The sequence below is a fragment of the Ascaphus truei genome, chromosome 1, assembly GCF_040206685.1.
Source record: "Ascaphus truei isolate aAscTru1 chromosome 1, aAscTru1.hap1, whole genome shotgun sequence".
Lineage (NCBI taxonomy): Eukaryota > Metazoa > Chordata > Amphibia > Anura > Ascaphidae > Ascaphus > Ascaphus truei.
In genome coordinates this window covers 453,464,103-453,489,253 of record NC_134483.1, presented here as the reverse complement: position 1 = coordinate 453,489,253, position 25,151 = coordinate 453,464,103, and the positions used below count along the sequence as shown (strand labels likewise).

The 25,151-nt window shown below is 36.5% G+C and overlaps 1 protein-coding gene across 3 annotated transcripts; it reads left to right on the top strand.

Moving 5' to 3' along the window:
- Positions 1–643: 643 nt before the first annotated feature.
- On the top strand, positions 644–24,766 carry PITX2 (paired like homeodomain 2). 3 transcript variants are annotated; one of them, XM_075565074.1, is made up of 5 exons: positions 644–823; positions 9,141–9,205; positions 9,702–9,839; positions 20,899–21,104; positions 23,149–24,766. In XM_075565074.1, exons 2-5 carry the CDS (start codon positions 9,160–9,162, stop codon positions 23,704–23,706), a joined length of 948 nt encoding a protein of 315 aa, XP_075421189.1. In that variant the 5' UTR covers positions 644–823; positions 9,141–9,159; the 3' UTR covers positions 23,707–24,766. The 3 variants fall into 3 exon arrangements, with proteins under 3 accessions (XP_075421189.1, XP_075421183.1, XP_075421180.1); XM_075565068.1 differs by lacking the exon at positions 644–823 and adding an exon at positions 5,231–5,577; XM_075565065.1 differs by lacking the exons at positions 644–823; positions 9,141–9,205; positions 9,702–9,839 and adding an exon at positions 18,841–19,658.
- The last annotated feature ends 385 nt before the right edge of the window (positions 24,767–25,151 follow it).

Sequence of the window (25,151 nt, the reverse complement as noted above, 5' to 3'; positions counted from 1 at the left end):
ATGTGCAATTATGTGATTAAATAATTGCATATACTATTATGTACAGTCAGGTATCCTCTGCATGAGGTGATATAGCTCTAATGATGCCTTACCCTGCAACACCACCACCTTTTTTTAAACGTTGGCATCACTGTATCAATCATCCCATTGAATGATTATGGATTAAATGCTAAAAAATAATAAGTTGGCAAATTGAGGTCTCCCTTATATTAGATAGTAAAAGCTCAGGGGAGAACAGCAACAAAACACATTATTGTACCAGTATTACACTGGTTATGATGTCTGATCGAAATCTATTTTTTTTTTTTTTATCTACCACTGATTTATTTCACTGAGTAAAAATACATGTCAAGAGTTGAAGGTTAAAACGCTTTTTGATATAATACACTGTAGATGAAGTCAATCGATTGACAGACTCGTGGGCAACTGAGGTGTTTTAACACAGAAACTACTTGAAGGGGGAAGGAGAGTGGAAAAAAAGAGTTTGCAGAATAATTTAAAAAGTTAAGCAGAAGAAAAGTCTGTCTCCTTTAACGCTGCAGTTGATGTGGTAATTAAGACATTGGTGGTGAGAGCTCGGTCAGGTCACCTCGCTTCTCAGATCAGAGCCCCATCAGAAATTCTTTCAAGTGTCCTTCTGCGTCGCCAAAGATGACAACAGCAAATCAATAAGTGCTTGAAATGAAAGGGGATGCTGGCTAACCCCCGAGGCTACAGATTTCACATGGCCAGCCTTTTTACTTTTGTCTGAACTTCCAGCATTCCTCCACAGAGCTCCTCTGAAGAAGAAATAGCTTTGTGTTACTGTGGTCTCAAGGCGCAGGTAAGTGCTCTGAGTGAGGTGTGTGTGTGTGTGTGTGTGTGTGTGTGTGTGTGTGTGTGTGTGTGTGTGTGTGTGTGTGTGTGTGTGTGTGTGTGTGTGTGTGTGTGTGTGTGTGTGTGTGTGTGTGTGTGTGTGTGTGTGTGTGTGTGTGTGTGTGTGTGTGTGTAGCTTGCAGAGCAGTGCTTGCTGCTAGGTAAAGGAATATAAGAGTTCAGCACTCAGCAGGGCGGTATCCAGCTTTCATTTCACTGGACAGCTGCACTGTGGCATCAAGTCACTAGGACAGATTGGGCAATGCAGCAGCAAACTGCCTTATGATCAGTCACACCTTGCTCCCAGCACAACAAAACTAGACTACTGTATGTGGTGCTCAGAGGCCCTATCATCATCGTTCTGACTGTAGGAATATTGCTTTAACCTCTCCTGTCGTTTTCATAAACATCACATATGAATATGGAATGGCTGTGAGCCCAGTCACTCATAATAATGAGATCGGAGGAGTATGGACCAAAAAAAGAAGATGGTTTAATGACATGTTGTTGTTATTGCAGTGTTCCCAGTCGTGTGTTTAAAACAAGTGGTGTTAGGAATAAGTGAGACTCACTTTCAGTGAGTGAGCCTCGGCATAGAGGCAAAAACAAATCACTTGCACTTTACCTCTATTATAGTACCAGTATAATAAAGATGCATTCATCTACAGATGTCCTTTGACAGCAAGTGGCCCATAAAGTGTGATGAAATAATATATTAAAGATCAATTAAATATTACTTTAAGTCGAGTTGAATTGGGTTATATTTAGCAGAGTAGAGCACAAAAGGCAGATAATTTTAATTTATATGCAGATCCATTAAGCTTTTAAAATGTTTTCTTTTTTTCTAACTGTGATTGTATTGTGGGGGACCGCATGGATGGATAACCATGAATGAGCAAATTATTACTACAGGGATGACAATTTCGAGCAGCCACCAAATCAATACTGTTTGGGGTTGTTAAACAGATAGCGATTTGTTATTTACATATACCTGCTTGTTGTCAAGTATCTAGTTAGAAGGGAAAAAAATGCCTCGTTGGCTACAGATCATAATCCATCATTGATGAAAGTAAAGTGGAAGTCGCTTCTCTAAAGCTCTGTCTAAATAAGAAATCACAACCCATATGATAACATTTGGATCTACCCGCGCAGACACGTGTGATTGGTACAGAATTATATTATATAAACTACTGGTGTACTTGGCTATTTATTTGCACGTATCTGTTGTCTTGTCACCTAAGCATTATTACTACATATCAACCAGCATATATTTTTAACAATTTAATTGACACCATCATACTCAAGATTTCTAATAGTTTAACAATTGTACTCTTATAAATTGTTGTTGTTGTGTGTGTGTTGTGTGTATATATATATATATGTGTGTGTGTGTGTGTGTGTGTGTGTGTGTGTGTGTGTGTGTGTGTGTGTGTGTGTGTGTGTGTGTGTGTGTGTGTGTGTGTGTGTGTGTGTGTGTGTGTGTGTGTGTGTGTTCATGTGTATGTGTATTTGTAGTGTATTATGTATAACTGTGTGAATTTACAACTCAAATGAAAAGAGAGATTAAGTCCCAGACAAAGCTGTTTCTGCAAACTGTTAGTGACCTTGAAATTTAGGATTAGATTATGTCATATTCCTACTGAGCACAACTGCAAGTCTGTTATCTTTAAACAGATTGTCATCATTATTGTTCAAAATCTTGTTGATCTAGCTTTGTGCATAAGAAAATAGCCCTATAAATCTAAGAATGCATGGCCTGTCTGCCTCAGCATTATATGGTTAGTACTTTTGTATGTTGGCTGCAAAAATAACTCGGATCCTTGTATGAAGTCGTCTCTGTAGTTTGCACAGATCTCCAGGACCCTTTTTTTTCAAAGCAGCATATCTAATGTTGTATTCCCTGGTGGTGCGGGGCATTAATTAGTTGTTTAATGGGAGTATGACTAAAAATGTAAAAGAAGGATTAGGAGCGTGAAACGTATGTCCAGCTCGTTCCTCACACTCGAGGAGGGAATGAAAATCATGCTGTATCCTCTGTTTCTTTACGGGCCATTTACATTTCTCACCAGCTGCTCACTTCAGCTGCACCCAGAACTCTGGTCAGACAGAGTCTGCCCTGCCCAGGGTCCCCCAGCACTCCTTAGGGGGCATTACCAAGATAAGGACGGGAAGAGAGAAAAAAAGAGAACTGTAGAATATAAAACAAGGAAAACAGGTTCATTGTTGCACCCCAGCAGCACACCCTCTGCTAACAGCCAGGGCAGTGGATGTCTCACAATGTGGAGGTAGCTGTGTGTGTGTCTGCTTCAGTGTTCCTGCTTCTGCAGCTTCTGTAACATTCTTCAGATAGTTTCAACTCCAGATCTATCAGAACAGCCACTGTCTGCTACCAGTACTAATAACACAAGTATATTTTATATACATGACAAGTCTAGCTGTAAAAGAACATGATTGTACTCCAGACGTTCATTTTTACATTGCATTTTATTCGTTTCAACTATATATATATATATACATATGTTTATAGACAAACACACGCGCACACACACACACACACACACACACACACACACACACACACACACACACACACACATATATATATATATATATATATATATATATATATATATATATATATATATATATATATATATATATATATATATATCTCACGTGTGTGTGTTTAAATATATACCATAGTTGGACTAAACATATATATACTAATTAAAACAATTGAACAACAAACAAAAAAAGAATGCTACATAAATCAAGTTCTTGTGGAATATTATTCCATATTGCCGTTCAGTCAGTGATATATTGTATTGCAATTGCTATGCATGAAATAACTGTAATTTCGTTAGTATATTAGGGGACACGATCTGGAAGCAATGGAAATTTGTGCGACATTTTAAAGGAAATATTTAGGGGGTTTTTTCTTTAAAAAAAATCGAATGTTTTTAGTATGTTGAATGCTGATTTGATGTACTTATTTAGCAAATTAACCCTTATTTAAACACTGACGTTTTAAGCGAAAACCACGTTACAAATCTGCGCTTTGCAATTATTATTTGGACAAAACAGCCCGCTTATATGAAAGTAGAAATTGGTAATATTTGTTTCCAAATGGTCGCCCTACAGAGATACAGCAAAATGCGTTGTGGACATCATAAATATTCAGCCAGGGTGTTCCTTCCATTACATGTATTTATCGACATTAATACAGTAATTAGTTTTATGGAAAAGACAAAACAAGCATGTCGAAAAAAAATGTTGGTCATTGTCTAGGAAATCAAATATGAATTATAAACACATTAATAATAATAATAATAATAATAATAATAATAATAACCATATCATATTTATTACATATTGATTTTGAACCCCATGTTATTAGTGGGGGACATACTTCTGATTTGCACAAGATATACACATTGTACAGACGTGAAGGATTGTGCCCTTAATAATCTAATTTCCTTACTAAAGAGGCACACTTCAGGAGAAGATATACTTGCTCAGGATGTGTGGCTGTTAAATACTCCCCTGCTAACATTTTCAACCTCGACGCTTAAAAAAGAATGAGTTATCAGTGACCTCAGGTGAACTTGTTGGCTGTATTTACAGCAAAGGAAATTCTAGACTTAAATGAGCTTTGGGGTCTTGTTCATCGCAATCTCTTCATTACACGCGCTCTCTCTCTTCATCTGCATTGAACTCCAGCGAGAAGTACATTGCTCTTCCTGTCCTAGGTGGCTGTGAACCTTACAGCGAACTGGCTGGACGAAATTAGCTCAGGCCCAACCTCATTTACCTACCCTTAGTATCTTCAGTCCTTCTGTAATCCTGTCATTAGATATTAAGGACGCTGACATTATTTTGACACCTTTTTCAAATGTCTACTCAAACGTCTCCTACATAATTTTAATCCTTCATTCCTATTTTTTTTAATTTATTTATTTGTTCCATCACGTTTTGGGGGGGAATAGGGGAGCTCCCTGCGTTTATTTGTGCCTGCATTTTCTTCCTCATCATTTTCTGTGAGATTGATGAATTTCCTTTGCTAGGGTAACCCGGTTTCCCTGTGATTTTTACTATCACTGTCTCATTTTTGTAATAGGCTGTAGGATTTCTGTAATGGGATACATGCATTTTCATTATATTGCTAATCCCACATCACTGCGTGTTTTATTAAGTTTGGTCTTTGTTTCACTTTTCAGCCTCTCCTCCTCTTTTTAATCTTGTTCTCCTGATTTTTCTCTGCTCAGTCTTTTTCTTTTTTTTTGCTCGCCAGTTTTGCCTTCCCTTGACCCTGTGATCATTTTTTTTCCCCCTTTAACTTCCCCTCCCCTCTCTTTCTCTTCCTCTCAGTGACCCTCTCCTCCCTCATGCTCTCCTCTGCTGACTTGGTTTGGTGGAATCTCTGCTGACGTCACATCATTCCCTCTGCAGAAAGAGAGACAGAGAAACAGAGAGAGGGAGAGAGAGACTCAGGGAGCAGGAGGGAAGATAAAAAAAAATCACAGGAGCAAAGATCTCTGATCACACAGCTTTATCAGCAACCTCAAAGGAACTTTGGACATTTTTTTTGTTTGTTTTTGTTTGGGATCCTTCATTTCTTTATGTGTTCATTATTTGTGGTGTCACGCAAGTCCAACTCTGCATTCAGGATTTCTTCCCAGCCAAAAAGCAAGACAGTTATCTGGAAGCTCAACCCGGTAGCCGGTAAGTAGGCGCAAGACCATCCTTCCTCCAGAGATGGGAGATCATGCGAGTTTGAGAATGAGTTCCACTTGGGTGCCTTAACTGTGGGTGATTGGATATTCTGTATTTACACCCCAACCATCATGTTTTACAATAAAGATTCAAAGTTCTTGATATCTTCCGGAAAAAAAGATAAACATGCAATCAGCTTATCTTTCATATCATTACATACGGCATGTTAGTAAATTATTAGATATACATATATAGCTATATATATATATATATATATATATATATATAGCTATATATATATATATATATGTATGCTTTGCTATGGAGGGTTGTTGTCACTTTTTTTTTACCCACCATAACTTACCTAAGTATATATAGTCAGTTGTTTTTCATGAGGCCTATACTGTTGCCAGTAAGTTAGGAGATATAAATGAAGAATTAAATGTTTGAGACCCTGTACTTTGTATATTGTTTGAATACTTTTTTAACATGTCTAATTACTTGTAAATTGATTTAATTTCATCGTGGCGTACAAATCAAATGTAAATGTCCTATTTCTAAGAGGGGACAACTTTTACTATCTTATTTGTAGAGGTATTATTTGCTTGACCAGATTTGCCCTGCGTTTTATAATTTTGTGACATTATTCCAATATGCCGTTGGCAACTTTTGTTTATACAAAATTTGAATGATAAATATATTTGTTAGGGTCCTAATTTCTCATTTTGTATTTACTAGAAATAAAATAAATATATACAGACTCCTGTTTGGGGCTTTTCTGTTAGGGAACCCACTACTAGAGAAATGTGTATGCTATAATGGCATTATTATATGAATCTTCTGAATTACTCCCCCTTAACGCTTTGTGCTACAATGTTAAGCAAACTTGTAACAGAGCACAAAGCAATTCCAGATGGTTTTACATCTGAGGAGATTTAACATGATACTGATATGTGTGAAATATTGCTAAATATGGCTCAGACATAAAATTAGATACCACTATTTATTTTTTTCATTTAGCCACCCCCTTAGCACATAAGTGGACTTCTTCAATCTTATTTTAAGTGATAGCATTCATTTTTAACAGACTCATTGTAGTGCGTAAAAGAAACGCATTGTGTTAAAAGCTTGTGTGCTCCAGTTTAATTATATATTTTTTACTTTGGTTTCAAGCTCTAAGCCACCAAGTATGTGTATGTCTGCACTTATTTAAAAAAACAAACATTAAAGAGTTTCTTTAAAAGTGTGACCCAAACCCAGTGGAAGAAGCACAGTTACTGGCTAATTGGTTCAATGTTTTCGAGAAGAGTTTCCTCACTGAGCCATTTTTCTGTAAATAGGCCAGCATATCATTATCATTTGTTTCAACTATAGTATGAGGAACACCGTTTTACCACTTGTCCCGTGTGACAGCATTATATATATATATATATATATATATATATATATATATATATATATATATATATATATATATATATATATATATATATATATATATATATATATATATATACATATATCTATATATATACATATATCTATATACATATATACATATATACATATATTATATATATAATGCTCTCACACGGAAATGGTGGGAAATAGCAAGGAGACCCGCAGTGAACATCATAATGTTTGAAGAAGAAGTTTCTGAAATAACTGGCCACATATTATAAATTAGACAACGTAGATTAATTATGTAATATTTGTCTTTTCATCTTTAATGTTACATATATAAGTATCCGAATGATTATTTTACATAATATGTATATCTGTGTATATGTATAGGAAACTATAGATATATTATAAAGTGTGTATACTATATCATGTGTTTAATATATATTTTAACAATGTAAAAAAGGGACAGAGATCATCACAAACTAAACACTTTGTGCCACATATACTTAAATATGTACAAATGTTCCTTTTTTTCTTTTGCAAGAAATATTGAGAAAACACAATATACTTGTAATACTTACAAGTGCAAGTATATTAAAAAAAGGTGAAGTAGTTATAATGGAGGAAAGGCAGAGAGATAAAACATTACTAAAAAGCAAAGCCTTAAGATTAAAAAGTGAACACGTGATGGCTATAATCAGGTTTATTTCTAATGTTATTCTTCTTCTAATAATTCGCCCATAGGTTCAGGTCAGGAGGCTGCATCAATTCAGACGTCAACTAATCATTCACCCAGTTCAGACATTAAAAGAAAAAGATTACCTAGATGATGACATGCAAATTTCCACAGAAATTATCATAAGTAAACATTTCAATCCTGGACTAATAAAATCCCATCTGTGTTACTTCATATCAAGTTAGTAGAGGGCTGTGATAATGAATTTTGTAATATCTCACGAACAGACATCTCAATCAGGCACTAATCCTGTGATGTTACTGCAGAATCACTCAAATCTGGGGAAGCCAAACTTCTGCTCCCTGGCACAGACCTGGGAGAAAACAGAAGCAAGGAAGGGGCAGAAAGCTGTAAACAAACTACTGCATGAAGGTGGAGAAAGAGAGGGGGGGGGGGGATTTAATACTGCAAAGCAAAACAGAAATCAGGGGGAGGAAGCTATTCTGTTTGGGCCATAGACTATTTGCCACTTGGTAGTGCCACTTATTGTTGTCAAGGCGCAGTTAGGCGGCAGCACAATTATTGTTACATTTAAACCATCAACACAGAACATCAAGAGAAAACATTTGTGTTAAAGTACAATATCTGCGGTTTTGTATTGTAGTTGTCAGTCATGTCAAATAAGAGAGAGAGAAAGTGTGTGTGTGTGTGTGTGTGTGTGTGTGTGTGTGTGTGTGTGTGTGTGTGTGTGTGTGTGTGTGTGTGTGTGTGTGTGTGTGTGTGTGTGTGTGTGTGTGTGTGTGTAACGACGTTGTTACAGATTTCCTAATATGAGCTGTTATTTCTTTTATTGCACAGGGAATAAATCAATAAAAAAAACTTCACACTGTCTTTGCAGGCCGATTTATCATTGAGGTGAAACCTCATTAATTAAAATCTAATTTAACAAATGATCCATTGAGCAGTGGCATAGATAGCGCGTTCTATAATTAGCTAATGTCTTCCTGGAAGGTAATGACATTAATTAATCATGAAATATGTGTTACCAAGCACTGAGAATTGCAAAAAATCATTGGTATTATATACATTTTCGGATTTTCGCCATACAAATTAGCTGAAATATATATATATATTTTTAAGGGAACTTTTTTCATATTACTCAGGAAATGCAAAGATTTAACCAAAACGAAGTTTCTGTTCAGAAAAATACCATATGATACCACACCATTGAGATACATTATTTCACCTTTATGTGGTGGAAGTATACTTTATTTTTTTCTATATCTAATAAACTGAAAGCCAAACGTGGGAGAAATTATGTCACTTTTATTTGCGTGAGATATGGTAGATAGATTAGATAAATAGACAAACAGACAGGCGGACCATATGTACCATAAACATATTATGTAGGGCTATATATTTGGGGTATTTTATATGTACACAGACATTATATGGAATAAAAAAATAAATCTTCATTTTCACTATTTTACAGATAACTGGCGTTAACCACAATGGAGACTAACTGCCGCAAGCTGGTGTCTGCCTGTGTTCAATTAGGTAAGACAAATGTTAACATTATATTGATTTGTAATACTCTATAATTTAATGCTCAGAGTCGCTCTCCTGTGATCGGCCCTGTGGTGGTGGGACTAAGGAGAATTAGGTGGCCTGGAAACTATTGCAGAATCCCTCTACGTCCTCAATAACTATTAGACTTTGTATATGCTATATGACAAACATGAAAAGCCTTTATATTCACACCAGGCCATCTTTCATTTCCTGGGAAATCTATGTTTATATAAATACTTAGAAAGACGTGTTAAACAGTTTGTATTGTGCCCAGGGACTAATATGAAGGCTATAAGTGGTACAGCCCTTAACACCACTGACTGTGTAAAGAGATTTACATTGTGGATTAGGTTGTATAGTAATGAGTGGACTACACATTTTGTGTTCAGTCAGGCCCAGTTTTCACCTGGATGAGACAGAGGTGGACCTGCGTGTTAAGGCCCCAGTGAGGCTGATGTGTATAACCCTTTACCTCTGCTCTTAGGAGTTCAGCCCTCAGCAGTGGAATGTCTCTTCTCTAAGGATACGGAATTGAAGAAAAGCGAGTTCCCTGCCACAGAAGCGACAGACAGCAGGAAAGAGACAGGGAAGCTGTTTGGCAGACAGCATCAAAGCGCCAGCGGTAAGAGATCTTCATTGGTCATCGACTGCATATAGGATGTGCGTTGTATGGACGCTGCTTTGGTGTCAAAATTATTAAAAGTCGGTCCGAAAATAGCACCCGCTTTATCAAAGAAAAAAAAGGGCTAACGTTGCTTTCAAATGTATTTTTTTTTGTGCTGTATTGAATGAATCTGGTGCTGTTTTACGTCAATTATGCTTTGTTTGAAACAAAGGAGATATTGATGCATGATTCCCCCCCCCAAAAACTATAACCAGACTGATTTATTTTAGTAGCTACATTGCTCTTGTATTGTACGTCCAATAACAATATACGGTAGCTTGTATGATTGATACATATACGTGTATATTGACCTACCTGGGAAAATTAGGTTGGAGGTGGGAGGATCCGATGACCCAATTTAGTGAGTGGAGCTGGAACAGATGAGGTTAGTTGAGGAGCTTTGGTTGATCATGTTGTAGCAGATGGGTTGTAGACATAGTCATTGAGCGCCCTCTGCTGCCAGACAAGTGCAATGATGAAAAGTGACCAAATTTTGTGGGGCTGCGAGGACTGGGGGAAAAGTGCCCCTTTGCAACGTCATATGCATGGGATTCTGGACGAGGCACAATGTGCGCCGTTTCCCCGATGGTACACTGTGCAAAGCTGTTGTAGCTCCATTGGTCCTGGGGAGATGTAAAGTGGTCCCCGGCTATAATTTCTTTTAATGAAGCAACCGTATAAATAATAATGGTAATAATGTGTGCACAGCTTTACAAGCCTCGAGGGTGAATGACAAATTCTCCCCATTCAGTATAGGGATTTACCTGTGGGGCATCATATTTGACATTTTGTGTGCATACAGCTGTTTATTTTTCATGTGTCCACGTGTGAAGTGAATATTGTAACGGGAAAAAAAGGTGGAAGTGGCATTAACAAATGTCTTCAGAGGGAAATAACACTTTAATGCAGATGAAAGGGTGTCGTGTTTAAAGGTACAACGCAACATATCCCCTTGTACTTGCTGATTCAGTGTCTGGCCGAAAAGCCTTACACACCCCAACACGTTGGCAGGCAGGCAATTGAATTATTTTCCTGGTTACTCTTACATTGCTGCCCTGGAACTTAGTTTATGTCGCAAAAAATATCCATAATTTGTTATGCCATTTTCCCAACACACGTGTTGAGAAAACAAGAAGACAATGTACTTTTATGTTTGTATGTAACATTTTGGATGCATTTATCAAGGTTGTATTTCAGTTGAATATATCATAAGTAGATAGGTAGGAATACTGTATATGTCTAAAAAGCTTGACTTTGTATTCATTGAGATACATATGTGTATCTACAGTACTGTGGGGGGGAGGAGAGAGAGAGAGAATTAAATGGGACTGTTTAAGCAGCACCTGTTATAACAATGTCATCATTTTAACATTTTTAATAGTCATGACTAGCAAACATGTCGTAAAATATGTGGCAACAAGAAAAGATGTTCTAGAAAAAAGGGAAATTCGCCAGAGCCAGCGAATTACAAAATTTTAATATAGTGTTTTATAATGTATATATATATATTATATATATATATATATATATATTGGACAGCAGGTCGTGATATTCGGGGGAAACAATGGCCCTGTTACTCTCTAAAAACCTTTCAATTGAACAGGTGGTCTTAATGAAAGTATGCTGCTCTCCAGAAATGAAAAAAATGGGCTTTTGCTCTAATACATATATGGGTTCGTTGCGGGACATTTCTCTGTACTAGGTATTCTTAAATGTGATATCCACCTAAATGACATGACATGCGGACTTTTACTTTCCCTACTGTGAAACAAATTAGGATTTTCATGACCATTAATAATGGGATCGGATTATTGCTGTACGTGTCAAATGTAATGTATATATTTTTTTTATATAAAAAGCAACGCGTCTAGTTATTTTTCACTTCGTATAAAAATAAACTGTCCAATAAAACATATTGTTAATTGTTAAAAAATAAAAGAGAAATTATGATTTAAAAAATATGACGACAGAGCCACATCCTCATTTTACAGTGAGATCCTTCATTACAGTTTCCCGTGTGGATGCTGAACTTTTCCAATAGAAGAATATGTTTTTGTTATTAGAAAACTATTACTGGAACATGTTAGTAGTTAAACTGATGTACAGCAAGCGCTCATTCTGCATGGGTTTGTTTAAATGCCTGTGTACTGTACGTGCATAATCCCTGAATGTGCTCTATTCAGATGAACCATATCACAGGGGGACAGTCTTTGTTTTCCCCTTCACCCGCCACACGGATTGTATGATTTCTTCACACTTTTATGTGAAGTATTTTTTATTATGCATTGTACTCTATGTAGGTTGTTATACTTTTTTTTTATTGGCCCAACATAAAAAACAGTTTCAGTTTTAAAGTGCGTACCTCTTATTCACTAGTGTGCTGAGTAGTCCTCAATGGTCATTTTTGGTGGTTGGGGAAGGGGGGGGGGAGGGGAGGAGTGTGGGCAATTTGATAGTTTGAAATATAAATCCAACAAAGAGTTTCTAAATCAAATTGCCCCCGGGATGATTACAACTACTGAAACCATTTGAAACCATTTCGTAATAAATAAATTAGATTGTGGCAGTTCTATTGCAATTGTGCATCAATAAGAGAGTACTTTATTATTATTATTATTAATAATAATAATAATAACAATCTATACATTTGTATGGACTAACAGAATATATATAAACTTGGAAATCTTGCCTTAAAAATAAATGCTGCTAGTCCAAATAACAATATATCTACTACTCGCGTATTTTTTTTTATCATTTAAATAAAAATATAGATTAAGTACATTTTGTCATCTTAAAATACTTCCCCGATTAATTTTTCGTTTAGTGTTATTGCAGACTACTTACTCCCTGACAAGGCTATTTGGCGTTTATTCTTAACCATTTACTTCCACATAATTAGTAACAACGAACGAAATGTGACAGGGGCACTGTGAGCTTCCAGCAAGTGTCTCAGTGAGAACTTGTGTTGTGTTGGGTGGGTTTTTCTCTGCTCACCGATAATATATGCAGAAATTGCTGGGATGACACGAGGGAAAACTAAGTGTGTAAGCAAAGCTTTTTTCGTGAGCAGGAATATACTAATGGAACAATCTGACGTCTGCTTAATCCTACGTAAAAAGCTTTGTCTTTTTCCTAATATTGACTGAATGGGTAATTAATGGCTCTTCATTTCGGAGAATACCCGGTAATCCAAGATAGGCGAGAGGCAGCCAGACAAAGTTAAAAGACAACAAGACTTGCAAGAGTGGACATATAAGCACCAATAATGGAGACTATTACCCGGACTCAAATAACTATCATATACAGTACTATAATGGGGTCCGCGTTGTAAAAGGAAGAGCTTCAGTGAGAACTCAATGCCCAGGATTTATAGGAACTGAGAACATTTCACCTCTCATTTCTACTTGCAGACAGCCCGCAGGTACAGTTGTTAAAATTTCACATTCAATTAATTTTACAAGTAACCGAATCAGCCTCCTAATCAGTGCCTATGGTGTAATTATAATCTACTTTATCATGTGTATTCTCGTTCATATGTTGGTTTATTGAAAGGTATCACAATAGCTCTACAACCCAACTGCTGCATCTACATTTGCTGTCTGGCATTTAATTTAGTGTATACATTAGACTGGCCGTGTGTGTCAGTGCAGAAAATGCAAAATACAAAATGTGTATATCCTGATTAAAAAGAGAATGGGGTACAGACCATTGAATACATCATTTTACAATCAGACTGACATTGAAGTCACATCACTAGTAGGAATGTGTTCGTTGTAATACTTTATTCGGATTAATGCGAAAGGGATCTAATTCTGGTGAGGTTGTAAAATATTATTTCACTTGGGAAATAAAAGCTTCATCTTAGATCCAGGTGGGAATGTCTCCATGACAACTCATTCTACGCTACCATTTCCCCTACTGTAGAGGAAGCAAACCATGACTTTGACAATATTCTCCTAAAGTACTTTACATTGTATTTAGAGAAACGTATTTTTATTGAATTATTACTATTTTTTCGTTCTTAAAAAAAATCATTGTTAATGAGGATTGCTACTTAAAATTATGATTTTTTTTTTTAAATAAAGCTATACAATTGTTCTCGTGTGTGTGTGTGTGTGTGTGTGTGTGTGTGTGTGTGTGTGTGTGTGTGTGTGTGTGTGTGTGTGTGTGTGTGTGTGTGTGTGTGTGTGTGTGTGTGTGTGTGTGTGTGTGTGTGTGTGTGTGTGTGTGTGTGTGTGATACATCTACTTATATTTATTCTGTATTGCTTTTCCTGAAAAACATTGAAAGCAAGCATATACACACAGGTTACAGATATCCCCATTTCAAATAAAAGTAAAAATTGTCTAATTTCCCCCTGCATTAAAAATAATCTTGAAAGTCGCACTGTAATGTAATTGGAATATATATATACTGTGTATATATATATATATATATATATATATATATATATATATATATATATATATATATATATATATATATACACACATACATACATACATGCAGACACACACATACACACACACTCACATATACACACACACACATACACACACATACACACACACACACGCACACAAGACCATATAAATAAATGTTTTACCATTCTTAAGGGGGGTTCAAACTTTAGGTTATTATTATTTTTAAGTTGATTTAATCAGCAACTTAAACATAAAATAATGAAAGAAATATATATATATATATATATATATATATATATATATATATATATATATATATATATATATATATATATATATATATATATATATATATATATATATTTAGATATATATATATTTAGATATAAATATACACATATATAGCGGTTGTATATACAACATCTTTCCATCAATCTACTAAATGTGTTACACACATTTACCTAGATGAACATCTACATGAGGTGCATATCCTCAGATTTTGACCTAATAAGGTTATGTTCCAGAAATAGGGAACATACTTTATTTTTCTTCTTTTTAACAAGATCCTCAAAGCTAATGAGATGCAAAATAGGGTCAGTTCTTCAAGGTACTAGCTATATTAACTGTGATTTTCATGTCTCAGAGAAGAATTCTCTAATATACTGCTGCACATGCACATTGGTTAAACTTTAAGGCTGTTATCAAGGCAGCCCTGTTAACAGAGATTTTCATGAGCATTACCAAAGGCTAATGCAAATCTTGTTATAATATTGAGAAATGTATCAGGTTAACACATTAACTTTTCACATACATATTATATATATATATATATATATATATGTATACCTCAACAATATTGATAAATATATAATATTTATTAATGTGCAATTAAAACGAAATAAAGCAATCAAATCCTTCATTTATTTTAATTGTACATTAATAGCAATTAAATATTAAATAATATTGTTGAGTTATGTATGAATATATATTATTGTACACCCATACGTTATGCAGTCATTATTACATTATATACAGTATTAGCTCACACAAGCATATCACTATAATCACTAAAAACAATAATATAATTTAGGATTTGTTTCAGACATTTATAAGATCCATCATATATATATATATCTTTGTATGACACGTGACTTTTTTGTAATGAAAGGGTTAAATCCTATACTCATTACATTGCTTTTAGACTAGTCCAAGAAATAACTCACTGATAATCAGGATCTGGATGTGAGTACGGGCAGTTTTGGGAAGGTGCTAAATATCGTAGCGTTATTATCATGCTCTATCATTAACAGGGGCTTGAGGATCTCCACTGGTAGGTAAACTGCTCATTACCATATGATTTGCATATGTGTAAGCCTAAAGCCCATTCATATGTATTGATCCGTTATTTTTAAGGAAAATGCCAGGACATTGTTGCGCTGAACACCTTTGGGGGATATAAATATGGATGTGGATACTTAAATTGACATTAACTGAATGTTACAAAATGTGGGACCCTCTGAAGATCTAACCCTGTGATACCAATTGGACATGCAACCTGTCAGATCTGAATGTGAGCATTTCACACAAGAGCTCTGAGGAATCTAATCACATGCCCTGTTATACATATAATATTGCCTCTCGGTACCTGTGCTAGCCAAGGGACTAACATATAAATCTCAGTTTTTAGTTTATAATAAACATTTTTTTTAAATACCCAATTTACCCATTTTTTGGTCATGTTATTTAAACCATGCAAGAAAACTGTTTTCGTCCCACTATTAGTTGTTAATAATTGTTTCAACTCCTCCTGTGCACCTTTAAATTCACAAAAATGTAAGTGTGTGTGCTGCTGATTAACCAGATTACAATAATGACATAGTATTTGCCTGGCAGTGAGATTTCAGCTATGTCGCTGGTGACAATAGATGCATTTCGCCTTTAAACATACAGCAAAATGTCCTTCATTATTCCACAAATCTAAACATGTTGAAAAGACAATGCTGTGTTTGAGCAGTGATCAAACTTGAAAACCTACAACATGTCACAACGGATGCACGATTGAACGGAACGTGTTTCTTTGTATACATCATTTATGGAAAACGTATTTTTGCAGAACAGTTCAATGTATTACCTGTATAAATATTAAATAGCATCAGTATTAATTGTTACACAGTAGGTGCCTGTAATTGTATTTTTGGTCCCGTGAGTTAATTAAAACAAAATCACTATTGGTCATGTACCTGTATTGTGTATTTCTATTAACGTCGTCTTGCCTATTTTAAATAATGCTGCAAACTTAAAAGCGTTTTGCTACAAATTCTTTTTGAAAAGTTTTAAGTTTCATTGTATTTATTGTTTTTACCGTTAATTCCTGCTTCTCCTGTATACCTGTTTGTGTAGAAAATATGGCACAGGATTAAAACGTGCAGTCACGTGTGTAGCATTGGATGCATGTATGTGATAGGGAATGCTGAGGTACAGTACAGCGAGCAGACGGTTCCGTGTTAACACAAAGAGGCTGGGACAGTCCCGGTACTGCAGAACTGGGCATAGACCCCTCTTAGGGAAAATGTAATGACCCAGAATGGTTTAGCTGGTCTCAGATAGTTAAAAGCCACTGTTCTCCTGATGCTAATATGACTTCATATGCGTGCTTGAAACTGTGTATATATATTAAAAAAATAAATATATATAAAGTCTTTTGTTGGGGAAGGGAAAATGAGCAGTATAAAAACATTATATATATATATATATATATATATATATATATATATATATATATATATATATATATATATATATATAATGTTTCCGACATCCTCTTTTATACTGCTCATTATCCCTTCCCCAACAAAAGACCACCTTTTTTTTCATCACACCATTCACTCATGTCAGTGAAGAGATATGGTTAATAAATAAATAGTTTAAAATTGATCCGGCTTCATATTGACTTAGTTATAGGTCATCAACTGCAGTGCAAAAAGTGGAAATATTTACTTTACACATATACTTTATGATCTGGTGGGAATTAGAGGAAATTCAATAAGAAAACGACTAGGACTGGTCTAAACCCCTATTTAAAAGACTTAAGCAAATTAGAGTCTTATCAGATTAAAAACCACTACAAATGTAAGAGCATTGTCTCTATCGAAACGCTGTGGGGTCTGAGAAAAAGATTCTTTGCCAAATCTCAGGGATAAAACGCGTCATTTAAACAGCAGATAATGAACAGAATCTAAATTAATTTAAGGTAATTTTATTTCAGATTCTCTAACGGCAAAATGTATTTAGAAGCAAAATGAAATAGATGTCGAGATAGATAGATAGATTAGACAGATAGATTAGATATGTACACATCTTTGTAGAAAAGGCAGATTGATAGGTGCAGATGATCTAAAAGCTTAATGTTTCAGTGTTGAGGTTGATGTGTAGTTTGATAAGGATCCTTCCCTTTTGCATTTTTTTTCTGTTTCGGTTTTTTCTCATTGTCGGATTATTTAAGAAGGTTTATATTGTATTTTTGTGACAAAGAATGGCAAGCACCTTTTAAAGGCTTTTACTGGTACGCAGTTAAAGGCTGGCGGGGATACTCCCCTGGTGTCACTTAATGTACATAAATGGAATATCTCTAAGTTAAAAATCGAGCTGAGGAAAAAAATAAAGTTTTTTTTTTCCTGACTTATGTGCATAAAATTGTCAGAAGGTATAACTTGGAAAGCCGCCCGTGTCTTTACGTGTCTGTATCAATACACAAAGTTAATATGTGAAAAAGGTCACATACTCAGCTATCAGTTCATATGCGGGCCCCCCTTCCTTCCATTACTATTGAGTCTGAAACTGTTTTATGTCTATGTTTATGGGACATTTTAACTGTCATACTACTACAATTTATGGAAACCTATATGTGCGTTGAAGATCTCAACTTGAGAATTTATAGTCTTAATATAGTGATATATTATACAGTCATACAGCACACACTTCCCTAATTTCGTGTATTGTATATGTTATAACGGTGTCGTGATACATATTATATAAAGATGTCACCAGGGTTTCGTCGCCTACTTTCCGTGCAGAACACAAAATGTGAAACGGAGGGAAAAGCCACTTACTCTTTAATGTCTCACATTGTTACAAGCCACAGATACATGCCAAATCCCTAATGATTCACCCTGCCCCAATAACATCAGAAAGCACCCTTTCCCTTCTACGTGTTCCCTCCACCTCCCCAGCCTGTGTACTGTGTGCAGATACACCTCTCACTGCTCACATTGGGGGCAGAGTATTTACTGGGCACACAGTGCATGGAGATGTCCTGCTGTAGCCCCGCCCCCTGCCGCTGGGGATTGGTGGATCTTATTATAGGGGAACCCTCCTTGGGGCGCGCGTCACGGTGCTGCAGGCGGAGAGAGCCTGTGATAGGCTCAGTGCGCACCGCTGGGCATGTGAGCGTCCCCAGGGTGTGAGAGGAGGAGGAGGCACAAGACAGGGGGCAGGGCGGGGTGACGTCACGGACCGGGGTTAGCACCCATCTCTGGTTTTTAAGATGTTTAGTCAAACAGGGAAGCGGTTGAGCTTCTCTGGGTCCATTGCTGAATCTCCATTGTCAGTGTGAAAGTGTAGTCCTGGGTTGGAGGTAGTGAATTAGGACCATCAGGGAGCTTCTGCAACTTCTGCTAAACCTGGTGTGAAGCCTTGGATTTAATAGCAGCTACTTGCCACTGGTGTCTCTGATGTTGCTTAGCCTTTCCCTAATGCCTACACACCCAACAAACAACATGCACGGTCTCGTAGAACGTTAGGGGACTTATTTTGCATCATCATCGCTGACTTCCACTATATTGAGTAGCTGAGAGAATAGATAAGGAATGCAGGGGAAGAAAATAAGGCACCCCTAAATATCTGCCTTATGGTTATCGTGGACTCAGCAGGACTTAAATGCAATGCTTATTAAGCATACGTCTGACAAGTGACTTTGCTGAAACAATTTCACAGAGTCTCTGTTACTGAGTAGTTTTTATTTCTATATATTTTGGTGCCACCAGTTGGACACACCGAGGAATTGAATTTCGTTGCAAGCTATTGAGGTTTTGCTGTAATCTGAGCACTTTTTTCATGTGACTTGGATTTTTTTTTTTGGAAGTCTGCTCTGTTATTCACACATCACCGATGAACTCTATGAAAGACCCTTTACATTTGGATCACTTGGCTGGGAGTAAGCTGGCTACGTCTTCTTCCCATCACCAGACAGTGGCTCTTGGGTCCATGGCTTCTTCTCTGGGGCAGCGCACTGTGGAGTGTAAGCAGAGGCTGGAGGTGCACACCATCTCAGACACCTCCAGTCCAGAGGCCGCAGGTAAGAGCCGGCCCAGCACATTGGGTACTATACCCAGGAGGATTTTCTCAACTCCATCCCAGCCTTCAGTAGCTGGGAGAGACTATCACATCTGCATATCAATCTATGTCTTAACACTGACAGGGAAATGGTGGGATCATCCTGTATGTCAATTTTGTATATCTATCCTATATTTTTTCCAATAGAAAATAATTTTTAAAAAAGCAGAAAAACAAAACATAAATTTTGGGTTCTCGGTATTTCACCAAGTTAATATTATAAGTAGACGTATTAAGCAATATTTGTTTGAATTATTCTGATGCTATGATTACCACAGTGGAAAATATATTGTATTTCTGCCTTCACTGTCTTTGTATATTACGTTGTTGTTTGACTTTTCTTTTTAAAAGTCATATAATTATTGCTTTTTCCTTTCAAAACTGGGTCAAGATTGTGACAATTTTAATACCGTTTAAGCAATCCATTGGTTTTCACTATCACTCCTTATTTGACTAGATACACTTGTAACTTATGATTTTATTCAAGAGTCAATGAGTGCAATAACGTTACTCTGCATAGATTCTGTTACATCCAACTTGATTTCTGGCGATCTTGCAATCGCAGTCTGATACATTTTTTAATAAATAACTTTAATTGCTATAATTTGTCATAAATAATGAGTCAATTAATTCGGACAGTTTCTTCTCCCCAAACATCTGACTCATAACAACTTGGATCTTGGTATCCACCTTGTAAGAAAAATAAAACAGCATTGCAGATAATTAGGTGAAATAAATTAGCAGGGATTACCCGTCCGCAATAAACACATCACAATGACTGCAGCTAACAAAATATGAGCAGAGTGAATTTGCAAACGGGTTTTACTATTCCATAGAAAAAGAAGTCTGCTGCAAAACTGGGGTAAAAACGATGCCCCCAATGTGTCAAGAAAAAAAAATCCCAATTGAAAACAATAGGATTTTTGATAAATCTGATAGAGTGTGTTTGTATCAACCAGGCTTTATTAATTAACCTCCTAGTTCTGCGTGACTTTAAGGGTATATGTATGAAAGTATCCCGGCGTCAACACAAAATCCCTGCAACAGGTTTATCTACGCAAAATACCCAATGAGTTTCTTTGGTAAACTTGGGACAGTTATGGGGGTTTTTTTCCCCCTTACCCTGGTTTTACCGGCGGGAGAAGACTTGATCAAGTAAATGATCCCCTTAATTTTGACGTTTCTCCGTTTTGATTTCGCAGATAAGGATAAAAGTCATTCAAGTAAAAACGAGGACAGCAGCGCCGATGACCCGTCCAAGAAGAAGAGACAGCGCCGGCAGAGGACTCATTTCACCAGCCAACAGCTGCAGGAACTGGAGGCCACTTTCCAGAGGAACCGCTACCCAGATATGTCCACCAGGGAGGAGATCGCTGTTTGGACCAACCTCACAGAGGCCAGGGTTAGGGTGAGTAATGAGACAAAGACATTCAGTGCCAGCTAAAGCACTACAGGCCTATCTTACCACAGCAGCAAAAATACACCGGCTGTGATGGCAATAAAATAACAGTATTTTAATGGTAAAGACATGAAAGAAATAAACCCGGGTTAAAAGTCTGAACCCCTTTAAGTTCCCTTGAAATAACACCTTCCTCATTTTACATATTACAGTTGTAATATACTTACACATTAATCATAATAAACAGCTGCAGTAGGTAGTTTAAGTAAGAAACTCACCATGATGTGACATCGAAGCATGTCAAATATATAAAAAAATAATAATAAGAAAAAAATATATATATATATATATATATATATTTTTTTTTTAATGTGTTTCTTAGGCAGTTCTGCACGATTAGTTTCGCCCTATGTGATATCTGACTTTTGCTGACATTTGTTATACGCATGCAAAGGACAAATAGCAATCAATATATATGATGGGTACATTATATTCCAGTATCGCTAGACTGAGAGTTCTTCTTAGCAAACCCAGTTGGTGTGCACATAATCTGTGCTGTAGAAGAGATAAGGTTTATGATTCCTTAAACATGGGCTCTGTCTGAAAATAGCCTTGAACAAAATTTGCACTTTAGGTGACGTTCTGCCGCAGAGCTCATTTGTCTCAGGGGTGAACTGTTTGTGCAAATATTAACACAGCAAGAAACAAGCTGTAAAGTTAACAAAAAGAGATGGAAACCGCATACTGTGTAAGTTACTAAGCTACTTTTTATTAGATGTATTTGAGTAAAAATCAGCTTTTATTGAAAATTAAATTGCCTAAAAATCAGACAAATAAGACTTTTGATATTGTTTAAAAAGGTATGTTGTTCTACTTTAAATAATAAGAGTTTGATTCTCTTTAATTTTAAAAAGACAACACGTATTTCTTGGATTTATGCTCAAAGATTTTATAGGCACTACAGAATCGTATATAATTGTTGATTACATTGTGTGTTGCATCATGAAAGCCTTTTAGTGGAGTCAAAGCAGTTATTGTATCTGGGTTGATTCCTGATATCTGTGCGGCTGAAATTAGCAGCATTCTGTGCATCTACCTAATGTGTTTCTTGTCAGTTGTGTGTGAGGGATTAATGGTACAGTTAACAGAGATCTGTAATGTACAACATCATTTGTGTAAACAAGTGTGTCTCACGAACTGCTCCAATACACAAAATCTCTCTGCGGGAGGGTGGCTGACAATTCAGACACCAAGATGTGGATTGGAGATGTTAGCAGATTGATACACGATTTTCTCCATTGTCTGGAGGGAGGATCTCATTTAGCACGTAGTTAAAAAGACAAACCTTGCCAACAAGCCAGAGAGGACAAGTTGGGTCAGAAGTTTCTTTCAGTCGCTGAAGATTAACACAGGGGAGGATCTCTTGAGGTTTGTTATGAGGAAAACATTTGTTCTAATATTCTGTTTGAAAAACGACGTGCTGCTCACTTGTCTGGCCAAATAACTATTTCGCTTGACAAAACGCTGCATAGAAAACCTGAACCATATGTAACTTCATTTGTGCACTTACTTTTAAGGCAATATTGGGGCCTATTTATCAAATCCCGCAGCTGCAAAACTGGGACGGGGAAAAAAACGGACGGAATTTATCAGGGAAAACCATTTCAACTGAAACCAAAAGGCTTATTTTTATTTGATACATCTACTGTGATACTTTTTTTTTGGATACATCTACTTCTCCAGGTTTGCAGCTAGTGAGTATTTGATGTGTCCCAAAGACTGGCATATTGATATGTTACATTAGCAGAAACACTCGAATTGGTTTCCCATACCGAGAGAGAATATCCATAATCAAGCATAATTTGTTGGTCCGAAATGATTGTGGCAATTGTTTTATTTTTTAATTGGTACTTACTATGACAGCTGTTCTTATGACAGTTCATTATGTGAACTAACTGTGCATAGAGCTCTACATGTGTGTAGACTGGGTGTTACATTGTGCGCAGCGTGTTCTGTACAGCTGATCTGAACGTGCTGTTTCCTTTTCTTACAGGTTTGGTTCAAGAACCGCAGAGCCAAATGGAGAAAGAGAGAAAGAAACCAACAAGCAGAACTGTGTAAGAACGGCTTTGGTCCACAGTTCAATGGCCTCATGCAGCCATATGATGACATGTACCCTGGCTACTCTTACAACAACTGGGCTGCCAAAGGCCTGACTTCAGCCTCCCTCTCCACCAAGAGTTTCCCTTTCTTCAACTCCATGAATGTCAACCCTCTGTCCTCACAAAGTATGTTCTCTGCACCAAACTCCATCTCCACCATGAGCATGTCGTCAAGCATGGTGCCCTCCGCAGTTACTGGTGTACCTGGCTCCAGCCTCCAGAGCCTGAATAACTTGAACAACTTGAGCAACCCCTCTCTGAATTCAGCCGTGCCAACGTCAGCCTGCCCATATGCTCCTCCAACACCTCCTTATGTATATAGGGACACATGTAACTCTAGCTTGGCAAGCCTGAGACTCAAAGCCAAGCAACACTCCAGCTTCGGATATGTTCAGAGCCCAGCCTCCAACCTGAGTGCATGCCAATATGCGGTGGACAGGCCCGTGTGATATGTATAATATATATATGTATGTGTGTGTGTGTATATATATATATATACACACACGCACACACCAAATGGGAACCCCCTTCTTCAAAGACTGAAACATAATATAAAAAATAAATATCCGGGCACTATTTAAAATAAAATGAGAGAGAAAAGTAAACCACTGAATTCAGATGGTTCTTTTGTTTTTAAAGGAGTTCCTACAGTGATATCTTTGAATATTAAGTATTACCAACAGACACACCAGGATATGTGTATATATGTATGTGTATATATATATATGTACACGTTTGACTGGATGCCATTTTAATGTTACTATAAGCTTGTTTTTTTTTAAAGTTTAGCATTGTCAAAGAAAAGGACTGAAAGGATGTATATATATATTGAAATGTCAAATTAATTTTATAAAAGCAGTTGTTGTTAGTAATAACTTTACAGTGTTAATACGCGTGTTAGGCTTTCAAATAAAGCATGTCATTTTAGCGAAAGGGATTTTTGTTTTTCGCTTACAAACAAGGGGAATGTACATAATAAATGCGACACTGTATTTCTAACCTATTAAAAGACATGTGTGTGCATCCGTTTAGAATAGTACTTCTGGTGGGTGCCTTGCTGTTTCAGAAGAAGATGCAATGTAAGACTATGCCCTGCATACAAGGGTTAAGCTTGTCAGACAACTAAATTGTGTCTTGTTTCCTGGGAGTCACCATGCTGCATACTTGGCTACTTTGAGAACTACGAATCCACAGAATATTGTACAATATGGCGTGAAATTGCCCAAGGAGACTCCAATCTACACGAAGTGTTTTGACTGCAGAAAACGTAATCACATCTTTCATTTTTATACATAGTGTCCCCGTACTGTAACCCCCCCCCCTCCCCCCCCCATGAAACCGCCGGACTTTTCAATGCATCTGGAAAGTGTCATTATTTATTTGGTGAATCCCATACGCTGGTGATATATAACTGAACAATCGGGTTGTAAAATGAATTATAATGTATTGTTTTAAGATTATTTGGCAACAAAAAAAAAATATGCCGCTTCAACAATAAATGTATCTCTTTGGGAAAAACAGCCTCTTTACTTTTTACATAACATATCCTTGTTTGCTGGTATATCAAATAGTATAGCGATAGAAAAGTCGTCCTTTATATCAAATACCATTAAATAATGTAACTATTTTCTTTTGTCTTGGGTCATCGCCGCTTTAATTAAACTAATTATAGATAAATACAGGGTACTGTTGGTTTCGAGGATCAGATATTAGTCAACAGCATTCTAGGGGTTTGCCTGGCACTCATGTACTCATCACATGTACTTGTTCTGCAATTACACTGAACTCGATCACTTCTCCTAATAGTAGGCAATAACTTCTCCTATAATGAGGCAAGTAAAATACATTACTATGAGTCAGCTTTTGTTTATTAAGCTAAGAGAAAAAAGAGATT

Excerpts from the sequence above, each read along its gene's own strand:
- PITX2 (XM_075565065.1), top strand. The coding sequence starts at position 19,472 with ATGAACTCTATGAAAGACCCTTTACATTTGGATCACTTGGCTGGGAGT. Across the intron at positions 19,659-20,898 it reads CTCCAGTCCAGAGGCCGCAG|ATAAGGATAAAAGTCATTCA; the intron begins GTAAGAGCCGGC and ends TTGATTTCGCAG. Across the intron at positions 21,105-23,148 it reads TCACAGAGGCCAGGGTTAGG|GTTTGGTTCAAGAACCGCAG; the intron begins GTGAGTAATGAG and ends CTTTTCTTACAG.